Here is a 12277-nt window from a genome sequence, read left to right on the forward strand (position 1 = left end):
TGTAAACATGATAAAAGTGTAAGTAATCGTGATAAACAGAATTTTAACTTCGCTAAATCTTTGAATAAGAATCGAATCTGCGTTTGTAATCAAAGTGATCAAAGTAACTAATCAAAGTGATTCAATGTTAATTTGAAGTAAGTATCAGAAAATTTTTATTTACGAGTTTTGGTAGGTACGAGTGTGTAAGTATTGATGTTAGGCGTAATTAAAGAAAATAAGGTAGGTAAGGAGTAATGCTTTTATTTGTTCAATCGTGTTCAATCTACATGTTTGTCAGAGTAAAATCGTGGTTCATCTTCAAAGTTTTTGTCAATTCGTGTAACTAGCTTCTGTAACAACTTCCACTCATCGCTGTCATCCGGAGTCTGCAGCTTGATTCGTAGAAGAGCCTTGCGCCAGACTTCTCTTGAATCAGTGTTGTTCACGTCGTTGGCATGGTATATCTTCAAGTCCACCACGTATTCGCCATCCAAGCTAGTTGTACGCCGCTCTGACCCGTTCGCCACCTTGTTCACGAAGTACGGATACGATCCTCTTGTCGCTTCCTTCATTGCCGACCGTGCGCCCGTGACTTAGCCCGAAGATGTCGTGTGTCTTTGCTTTCTTCCTGTAATAAAAAGAAAATATATTTTAGAGTTACAAAGTAATAAAAACCAACTTGCTGTCATATTTGATAATAAATATAAATAGTTAAAACATTGGTGAATGTATGGAATGTAGGGAATGTATACTTGTTCGAGAGATAACGATAACATAAATAAAAACAAAGTGATTCTTGTGATACGTCCCCACAGGGATTCGAACCCGGGGCCTCCGGATCGTGAGCCCAACGCTCAACCACTGGACCACGGAGGCCATAAACAGCAGGAACAGCAGGAGCCTTTAAACTGAGGGATACGGACCGTTCTCGAACGTAAAGTAATGAACCGGATCGTAAATTGACTCGACAGGGAATCGAACCCGTGACTTCTGTTGAAGAAATCAAGGTATCAAGCCAATGCACCACCTGCTGAAAAAAATATTAACATGTCACATGGTTAATTATACTCACTTTGTATTCTCCTGGTCAATCGACGAAATCGACGGAGGGGCTCGCGAACGCTTCATTTGGCGTGCAGCAGGAGTCTTCTTTGTAGATCCCTGCTTCGGAATAACTTCAAATTCTGAATCGGACCTGAAACAAAATAAATCAAATCAAATCAATGTAATGTACTGCACTGTAACTGTAGAAATTCTTTGGGTGATGTGTACTCCCCACACTAATAGGTGAAGCAGAACTTCTAAGTTAAACCTCCAAAATTATGTGATGGAGAACTTACATAGTGCTCAGAAGTGGAACTTGTTTTAGCTTGAAGTGTTCACTTGCACAGCGCCGGGGTCGACTCAGGGCTGGTAAGCGGTGGCTGGTGTCGCTCAGGGCTCAACTCTCTTCACTGAGGAGCGGGGTTACTCAACTCTTTTCGGCGAGGAGGTTCTTGATCTGCTTCTGATAATTTTTACCAAAGACTTCGCTGTTTTATACCCCAAAACTAAAATTAAGCAAAAATGTTACATCGTAATTTAAAAAGCCTTAAAGCCTATTTAATTCGTTGACATACGTCCTTTTCGAAAATATTTCATTTGGGATACCATGTTACAGCTCACGAAAACCTGCAACGTAAATTGAATAAAGCACTGAAAACCATTTAACATGAACTCTACCTATTATAAAAACTGCAAGCAAAAGCAACCTAATTCAATTACTGGTCGACCCACACGAGCGTTCGTGCTATACGTTAGCGTCGCGCCGCGTTTGCGTCAAATGTACGTTCGCGGAGTGCAAACGTTCACGAAACGCCCGTGTGAGGTTGACGTAATGATGAGCATTGACAAAAAATATTTAAAGTCATCTTTTTTCGATGAACAAATAGCTCACGGAATATTGCAACATCAATTCAAAAAAGCAATACCAGCATACCTACTTAATACGTAATACTTTTAATTACACGTGTCTAATACTTACTCAGAATTAGGTACCATACATATTTCGTCCGTTGAAGCCCTCGTACGTTTGAACCTCAAGATATATTTCAGAATTACTGTGATTTACCAAAAAGGTGAGTTTGAATTAAAATAAGTTTACCTAAGTACTGTAATTCAGTTATTTTTTTCATAAATCAATAATTATAAACTTATGAGCTAATAACTTTAAATTTCTTACAGCCTACTTATTAAAAATTAAGTAGAAGATCCACGATCTGCACCGATACACAGAGGAAGTTATTTCAACAACTTACAACAAAAAGTGAGTAAGAACAAAATTATACTTAAGTAAATACTTATTTAAACTATAAAAAAATGGTTAGTGAACTAATAAAATTACGAAATATTTACAGGTCAAAAAGGGAATCGCTCTCTTGCTGCGATTCATGAGTGAAAATTCAAGAAAGTACTATTAAAGTCAACGATCACTCTCGAGGTAAGAGTGCACAATATTTATTTTCATACGCACCTAATCTAGCTCAAAAAACCGGTAAACGATGAAGATATTGATTTAATTCTAACTTTCAGATACGAGGTGACTACCATTCTTTATCGACTTGAAGCTAGCCAGATGACGAGTTGATGTAGACCCTTAAATGGTAAGTCTGAATAGTGTCATAATTAAAGTTAGTTTAGGTTATCGACATTTGCCTATTTATTAATATATAAATGCATGTTTCACAGATTATACTCGGGTTGAACTTATAATCATCTTTAAGGACTCTCCACATCGACGCTACTCGCGCAGTCGAAGAGCTCCTGATTTCCTGCTTCAAATAATTGTATGTAACTACTTTTAATTTATCTCTCTCTCTGTCTGATTAAGAGAAAGCCTGTGCCCAGCAGTTTATGTTAAGTTATAATATTAATTAGTATTTAGATCGCCTTATAGTCTATAGGTTTTACTCAATTCGTCTCATAATTAAAACAATATCACAAAAGTGTCTTTATAGATTTTGGTAGGAAGGTTCTTTTTTTTTTAACCATTTTCGATTTTATTTAAAATGGGTTACTGCTCTGTGTGTAATGTTAATGTTAATGGAAGACAGTGGACTGGACATTTCCGTAGCAGTAAGCACAAAAATAATTGTACTGCTCCGCTTTATGATAACGTAGAGATCATAACATCCGCTTTTAAAGGACGTATAGTAAGTTATCGAATTATTGCATCTAATGAAGAAGCAAAAAACTTACCTTCTTTATTTTTAAACAACATTCGTAAACAAATTAGATCTCTTGTAAATCACGCCTTACAAGTCCACACTTCTGTTAAAATTAACTTCGAATTTTTTTTATCTTTTCTTTTGCCTAAAACTGACGTACAAGAAGTAAAGTCGTTTGCTACAAAGAACTTTACAATTCACTTAAATTTTGACTTTGATAATCTTTATAACGAAGTTGTTTCTTTTCTGTTGAATAAAGTAGGGGAATTTGAAGAAAGAGACAGTGGTTGGACATTTTTAAGCAATTCACACCTTGAAATAAATATAAATAAATATCAGCCTTTAAGCGGTTCCAGCTTTATCTCATTGCCTAAATATATAAGAAACAAAAAAGCATGCCTCAATATACAAAACAAGGATGACTTTTGTTTCTTATGGTGTGTAACCGCTGCTCTGTATCCTTCAAAAAAGCACCCAGAGCGGGTATCATCGTATCCCCATTTTCAACAAGTACTAAACATTAAAGACTTAAATTTTCCGATCACTTTCTCAGATATTTCTATATTTGAAAAAAATAACCCTAGTTTGAGTATTTTTGTTTATGGATTAAAAAATGGTAAAGAAATAACAGGTCCGTTATACAAATCAGAGTCGACCATAAAGAACGATAAACGTAAAGTTGTACATCTTTTGTTCCTAGAAAACGATACATCGTCTCATTTTTGTCTAATCAAAGACTTGACTCGTCTTGTTAGAAACCAAATTACTAAACATCACGAAAAAGTTTATTACTGTGAAAACTGTTTGTTATTTTTCCACTCAGTTGAACGCATCAATAGTCATTTATGCGAAGGAACTGTTACTGTTTTACCAGAAGAGGGTTCATTTATTACATTTAAAAATTACAACAGAAAACAAGACATTCCGTTTGTTATCTATGCCGATTTCGAAACAATTCTGCGACCTATTCAAGACAATGACGGTGATACTGCTAACACAACAAAATTGCAATGTCACGTGCCCGCGGCGTTTGCGTATAATATTGTGTCTTCCATTGATCCTAATTTTAACCAATTTAGAATTTATCGTGGTAGAGATTGTGTTAATAAATTCATAAATATGCTTTTGGATGATGCTAAGGAAATTAATACTTTATTGAATACGAATCGAGGAATGAAATTTACTGAAAGTGATGCTCGTGATTTCGAAAAATCTTTATATTGCCACATTTGTAATAATTTTTTATGGGGGAAAAAAGTTAGAGATCATTGTCATATTACTGGAAAGTATCGCGGAGCAGCCCATCGTCATTGTAATTTACAATTTAAAGTTCCTAAATGTATCCCGATCTTTTTCCATAATTTATCTGGCTACGATTGCCATTTATTTATTAAGCAGTTAGGAGAGGTTCCTGGAAAAATAACAATAATACCTAAAACGAAGGAAAAGTACACCTCGTTTTCTAAATTTGTTCCTATCAACGAAAAAGAGTACATACATTTACGTTTCGTAGATTCTTTTAATTTCTTAGGAACGAGTTTAGACAAACTAACCAAAACAATGAAAACTGAGGATTTTGTTTATCTTCGGCGTCATTTTCCTGAAGAGGAAAAATTCAAATTATTGACTCGTAAGGGAGTGTATCCGTATGATTATATGTCAAGTTGGGATAATTACGAAGAAACCGCACTGCCATCGAAGTCTTGTTTTTTTAATTCATTAAATAATGATCCAATTTCCGATGATGATTACAATCACGCGATGTCTGTATGGTCGCGATTTAGTTTGACTAGTTTAGGAGAGTATACTGACTTGTATCTCAAATCGGATGTTCTTCTGTTAACTGATATATTTCAGAATTTCCGTAAGACCTGTAAGCGACATTACACTCTCGACCCTGCCTTTTACATCTCAGCGCCAAGCCTATCGTTTGACGCTATGTTATTAATAACAGGAATCAAACTTGAACTTATATCTGACATAGAAATTACCCGAATGATTCAAGACGGAATTCGAGGTGGATTATGTATGTGTTCGCATCGCTATGCTAAAGCTAACAATAAATATATTAATGCATACGATGAATCACAACCCGAGTCTTATATCGTTTATGTGGATTGTAATAATCTTTATGGTTTCAGTATGTGTCAATATTTACCATACGCGAATTTCAGGTTTTTGCTTGAAAGCGAATTAAATGATTTTAACGTTTCAAGTATACCCGACAACAATGCCTGGGGTTACATACTTGAAGTAGATCTGTTATATCCTGACCATTTACATCAATACCACAACGATCTTCCATTTTGTGCAGAAAAGTGCATTCCTCCTGGTGGTAAAACTAAAAAACTCGTTCCAAACTTATATAATAAATACAAATATGTGATTCATTACGTACACCTAAAAAAGTGTATAGAGCATGGTTTAATATTACGTAAAATCCATCGAGTTATTACCTTTAGACAGAGCGCATACTTAAAACAATATATTGATTTAAATACCGAGTTACGCAAAAAAGCAACAAGCGTATTTGAGCAGGACCTATTTAAATTATTTAATAATAGTACATTTGGAAAAACGTTAGAAAATACCGAAAATAGAGTGAATGTCCAATTAGTTAATAGGTGGAAGGATGAAAACAATATAACAAAAAAGTCTACCCAAGCGGAGCGATGCGGAGCAGTACAATTATTTTTGTGCTTACTGCTACGGAAATGTCCAGTCCACTGTCTTCCATTAACATTAACATTACACACAGAGCAGTAACCCATTTTAAATAAAATCGAAAATGGTTCAAAAAAAAAGAACCTTCCTACCAAAATCTATAAAGACACTTTTGTGATATTGTTTTAATTATGAGACGAATTGAGTAAAACCTATAGACTATAAGGCGATCTAAATACTAATTAATATTATAACTTAACATAAACTGCTGGGCACAGGCTTTCTCTTAATCAGACAGAGAGAGAGATAAATTAAAAGTAGTTACATACAATTATTTGAAGCAGGAAATCAGGAGCTCTTCGACTGCGCGAGTAGCGTCGATGTGGAGAGTCCTTAAAGATGATTATAAGTTCAACCCGAGTATAATCTGTGAAACATGCATTTATATATTAATAAATAGGCAAATGTCGATAACCTAAACTAACTTTAATTATGAAACTATTCAGACTTACCATTTAAGGGTCTACATCAACTCGTCATCTGGCTAGCTTCAAGTCGATAAAGAATGGTAGTCACCTCGTATCTGAAAGTTAGAATTAAATCAATATCTTCATCGTTTACCGGTTTTTTGAGCTAGATTAGGTGCGTATGAAAATAAATATTGTGCACTCTTACCTCGAGAGTGATCGTTGACTTTAATAGTACTTTCTTGAATTTTCACTCATGAATCGCAGCAAGAGAGCGATTCCCTTTTTGACCTGTAAATATTTCGTAATTTTATTAGTTCACTAACCATTTTTTTATAGTTTAAATAAGTATTTACTTAAGTATAATTTTGTTCTTACTCACTTTTTGTTGTAAGTTGTTGAAATAACTTCCTCTGTGTATCGGTGCAGATCGTGGATCTTCTACTTAATTTTTAATAAGTAGGCTGTAAGAAATTTAAAGTTATTAGCTCATAAGTTTATAATTATTGATTTATGAAAAAAATAACTGAATTACAGTACTTAGGTAAACTTATTTTAATTCAAACTCACCTTTTTGGTAAATCACAGTAATTCTGAAATATATCTTGAGGTTCAAACGTACGAGGGCTTCAACGGACGAAATATGTATGGTACCTAATTCTGAGTAAGTATTAGACACGTGTAATTAAAAGTATTACGTATTAAGTAGGTATGCTGGTATTGCTTTTTTGAATTGATGTTGCAATATTCCGTGAGCTATTTGTTCATCGAAAAAAGATGACTTTAAATATTTTTTGTCAATGCTCATCATTACGTCAACCTCACACGGGCGTTTCGTGAACGTTTGCACTCCGCGAACGTACATTTGACGCAAACGCGGCGCGACGCTAACGTATAGCACGAACGCTCGTGTGGGTCGACCAGTAATTGAATTAGGTTGCTTTTGCTTGCAGTTTTTATAATAGGTAGAGTTCATGTTAAATGGTTTTCAGTGCTTTATTCAATTTACGTTGCAGGTTTTCGTGAGCTGTAACATGGTATCCCAAATGAAATATTTTCGAAAAGGACGTATGTCAACGAATTAAATAGGCTTTAAGGCTTTTTAAATTACGATGTAACATTTTTGCTTAATTTTAGTTTTGGGGTATAAAACAGCGAAGTCTTTGGTAAAAATTATCAGAAGCAGATCAAGAACCTCCTCGCCGAAAAGAGTTGAGTAACCCCGCTCCTCAGTGAAGAGAGTTGAGCCCTGAGCGACACCAGCCACCGCTTACCAGCCCTGAGTCGACCCCGGCGCTGTGCAAGTGAACACTTCAAGCTAAAACAAGTTCCACTTCTGAGCACTATGTAAGTTCTCCATCACATAATTTTGGAGGTTTAACTTAGAAGTTCTGCTTCACCTATTAGTGTGGGGAGTACACATCACCCAAAGAATTTCTACAGTTACAGTGCAGTACATTACATTGATTTGATTTGATTTATTTTGTTTCAGGTCCGATTCAGAATTTGAAGTTATTCCGAAGCAGGGATCTACAAAGAAGACTCCTGCTGCACGCCAAATGAAGCGTTCGCGAGCCCCTCCGTCGATTTCGTCGATTGACCAGGAGAATACAAAGTGAGTATAATTAACCATGTGACATGTTAATATTTTTTTCAGCAGGTGGTGCATTGGCTTGATACCTTGATTTCTTCAACAGAAGTCACGGGTTCGATTCCCTGTCGAGTCAATTTACGATCCGGTTCATTACTTTACGTTCGAGAACGGTCCGTATCCCTCAGTTTAAAGGCTCCTGCTGTTCCTGCTGTTTATGGCCTCCGTGGTCCAGTGGTTGAGCGTTGGGCTCACGATCCGGAGGCCCCAGGTTCGAATCCCTGTGGGGACGTATCACAAGAATCACTTTGTTTTTATTTATGTTATCGTTATCTCTCGAACAAGTATACATTCCCTACATTCCATACATTCACCAATGTTTTAACTATTTATATTTATTATCAAACTAGCTTTTGCCCGCGACTTCGTCCGCGTGGCGTGTTATATAAGAGAGAGATCTTTGTGTGTGTGGGAGTGCATACTTATGCAGTTTAGATTTTTTCATACAATTTTTTTCCTAATAACTCCCATTTTTCAAAATATTACAGCCAAAAATAAACTTTATATTTACTAAGGTATGCATGCATGCTAGATTGAATTAATTGATTGAATTGATTTTTTTTTTAATTGATTGTTCATTGAGTTTTAATTTTAATACACACTTCCTCTCTTCCCTTCAACTATGCTGTGCCCTACAGGGTCCATGTTTTAGTTCCTATGCCTATGTAACACCCCATTGTACTACATGGAATGCAATAAATAATTTAATTGAATTGAAAACATCTATCTTACGCGGTTTCGATTTTTTCATACAAATGTTTTTTTCCCGTTAACTCCCGTTTCCGTGGGAATTTTGCAATAACCTGTTGCAACTAAGCTTTAAGTTAACTAAGGTACCTGCATGCCAAATTTCAAGCGTCTAACTTAAGCGGTTTAGATTTTTCATACAAAAGGATTTTCCCGCTAATTTCCGTTCCCGTGGGAATTCCGGGAATTCCTTTCTTAGTGTACCTCTACGGTACCTAAGCTATGTCCCTTCCAAATTTCAAATGCCTACGTTTAGCCGTTCAGGCTGTGCGTTGATATGTCAGTCACTGAGTCAGTCAGTTTCTCCTTTTATTTAGATTTGATTTTTTTCATACAAATGTTTTTTCCCGCTAACTACCGTTCCCGTGGGAATTTTGTAATATCCTGTTGCAACTAAGCTTTAAGTTTACTAAAGTACCTGCATGCCAAATTTCAAACGTCTAACTTGAGTGGTTTAGATTTTTCATACAAAAGGATTTTCCCGCTAATTCCCGTTCCCATGAGAATTTCGGGAATTCCTTTCTTAGTGCACCTCTACGGTATCTAAGGTACCTGCGAGCCAAATTTCAAACATGTAACTTGAATGGTTTAGATTTTTCATACAAAAGGATTTTCCCGTTAATTCCCGTTCCCGTGGGAATTTCGGGAATGCCTTTCTTAGTGCACCTCCACGGTACCTAAGGTACCTGCATGACAAATTTCAAACGTCTAACTTGAGTGGCTTAGATTTTTCATACAAAAGGATTTTCCCGCTAATTCCCGTTCTCGTGGGAATTTCGGGAATTCCTGTCTTAATGCACCTCCTCGGTACCTAAGGTACCTGCATGACAAATTTCAAACGTCTAACTTGAGTGGTTTACATTTTTCATACAAAAGTATTTTCCCGCTAATTCCCGTTCCCGTGGGAATTTCGGGAATTCCTTTCTTAGTGTACCTCTACGGTATCTAAGGTACCTGCATGCCAAATTTCAAACGTCTAACTTGAGTGGTTTAGATTTTTCATACAAAAGGATTTCCCTTCACTACTCTGCTCCTATTGATTGTAGCGTGATGAAAAGTATACTATAACCTGTCCAAGAGTGTGAAGAATAATTGTACCAAGTTTCATTAAAATCCGTCCAGTAGTTTTTGTTTCTATAAGGAACATACAGACAGACAGACAGACAGACAGACAGACAGACAGACAGACAGACAAAAATTTTACTGATTGCATTTTTGGCATCAGTATCGACCACTTATCATCCCCTGATAGTTATTTTGAAAAAATATTTAATGTACAGAATTGACCTCTCTACAGATTTATTATAAGTATAGATATGACAGCAAGTTGGTTTTTATTACTTTGTAACTCTAAAATATATTTTCTTTTTATTACAGGAAGAAAGCAAAGACACACGACATCTTCGGGCTAAGTCACGGGCGCACGGTCGGCAATGAAGGAAGCGACAAGAGGATCGTATCGTACTTCGTGAACAAGGTGGCGAACGGGTCAGAGCGGCGTACAACTAGCTTGGATGGCGAATACGTGGTGGACTTGAAGATATACCATGCCAACGACGTGAACAACACTGATTCAAGAGAAGTCTGGCGCAAGGCTCTTCTACGAATCAAGCTGCAGACTCCGGATGACAGCGATGAGTGGAAGTTGTTACAGAAGCTAGTTACACGAATTGACAAAAACTTTGAAGATGAACCACGATTTTACTCTGACAAACATGTAGATTGAACACGATTGAACAAATAAAAGCATTACTCCTTACCTACCTTATTTTCTTTAATTACGCCTAACATCAATACTTACACACTCGTACCTACCAAAACTCGTAAATAAAAATTTTCTGATACTTACTTCAAATTAACATTGAATCACTTTGATTAGTTACTTTGATCACTTTGATTACAAACGCAGATTCGATTCTTATTCAAAGATTTAGCGAAGTTAAAATTCTGTTTATCACGATTACTTACACTTTTATCATGTTTACATTGTGTTAAACATCATCTTGCAGTGGGCAGTATTCACAACATCTATTGTAAGTACATACAAAATAGAATTATTAAAGCATGAACCTTGTTTAAACTTGTTGAGACTTGAACCTTGTTTCAACTTGTTAAAACATTTTTCAATAACTTACTTCTTTCACATTTTATTTTTGTTGTTATTCTTGATTTTGTTCTTGGTGTTGTCTTGTGATGGGTAATTAATGTGTTATTTTATATTATTGGGCATTCCACCCACCTAAGTGAGCGCAGCGAACGGTCGTGAGCAGAGCGAACGATAGGTGGGGCAGAATGCCCAATAATATACTACTGTCCGTAGCACCATTTTTCTCAGCAGCTACGTACGAGTTTCGCGCCTTCCAACCTTTCCAAAGAAGCCCAATCATTTTTTCCTTCTTCTGATATTGCATTCTTAACCTGACAAGTGACAACAACAAGAAATAAAATAGATACCATTCCGATAGAGGCCGCGTAAGCTATGGACCTATTGCAAGATGACGTACTCAAAGGCTATTCATTATAATCCAACAGACGTAACATAATTAGAATGCGGGAGGACGCAAATGTAGTATGTTTTCTTTCACCACAATCTTGTTTTATTAATCCAGGCTTATATCTTGTCTTATAAACAATGCCGAATGGTACAACAAACGTATCGTAAACGTAAGGTTGCCTGGTAGTAATTGCTACCTTGGCAATAAAGCCGCCTTTTGCACCAGTTATTGCCTGAACTTGTTTAATAAATGTGTTTCTTTTGTATACAATAGAGTCATTGTATTGCATCTTGATTAGAATGACTTATTTCTTGTTTCTCTCGTACTAAGCTGTATACTGTTAGTGTTAAAGAGACACATATTTCGTCTCTTTCGCATAAGGCGATGTACTACATTTCCGTCCCGCCGCATATTAATCATGTTACGTCTGTTGGATTATAATGACTAGCCTTTGAGTACGTTATCTTGCAATAGGTCCATAGCTTACGCGGCCTCTATCGGAATGGTATCTATTTTATTTCTTCTTATTTTTTTTTTTCTTTGTTGTCACTTGTTAGGTTAAGAATGCAATATCAGAAGAATGAAAAAAAGAATGGGCTCCTTTGGAAAGGTTGGAAGGCGCGAAACTCGTACGTAGCTGCTGAGAAAAATGGTGCTACGGACGTGAGTTGGCTAAAAGTCGTTTACATAATGCATTTTTTTTATTTGTGTTTCTGATTCTGATAACCTTCCCCTTTAAAATTGATATACATTATGATATATAATTATGTATATAGACTTAGTTAAATAGTTTTTCGACAACAAATCCTGAGGTGATTTTGCAGTCCACTACTGTACACTCAGGACAAACATGGCCGTAAAAAAACCCTAGGACAGAGTTTGATAGAACTTTGCCAGAATCATAGGACAAGTATGAGCTATCATTACATGCAAGTCTCACCAGTGGAGGTTCTTGGACCAAGTTCCAAGTTGCTGATAAGCTTATAATATGCAATACCGTAATGACTTGCTAATGATGACGATTTCTTGCAATAGGCAATAGCTTAGGCGGTCTCTATCGGAGAG

At 36.2% G+C, this 12277-nt stretch overlaps 1 protein-coding gene across 3 annotated transcripts in view; it reads left to right on the forward strand.

The window, feature by feature from the left end:
* Positions 1 to 10464, forward strand: part of LOC126381525 (uncharacterized) — a 113425-nt gene extending 102961 nt beyond the window's left edge. For 2 of the 3 annotated variants that reach the window (XM_050031011.1, XM_050031010.1), the window contains exons 2-4: positions 7457 to 7666; positions 7812 to 7934; positions 10095 to 10464. In XM_050031011.1, the coding sequence (XP_049886968.1) occupies positions 7665 to 7666; positions 7812 to 7934; positions 10095 to 10443 (474 nt within the window). In that variant the 5' untranslated portion in view covers positions 7457 to 7664 and the 3' untranslated portion in view covers positions 10444 to 10464. Of the gene's footprint in view, positions 1 to 6365; positions 6984 to 7335; positions 7667 to 7811; positions 7935 to 10094 lie in introns of those variants that run through there. The other variant, XM_050031009.1, reaches the window with a different exon arrangement.
* The last annotated feature ends 1813 nt before the right edge of the window (positions 10465 to 12277 follow it).

Source organism: Pectinophora gossypiella, unplaced genomic scaffold (genome assembly GCF_024362695.1).
Source record: "Pectinophora gossypiella unplaced genomic scaffold, ilPecGoss1.1 Pgos_59, whole genome shotgun sequence".
In the NCBI taxonomy this organism is placed as follows: Eukaryota; Metazoa; Arthropoda; class Insecta; order Lepidoptera; family Gelechiidae; genus Pectinophora; species Pectinophora gossypiella.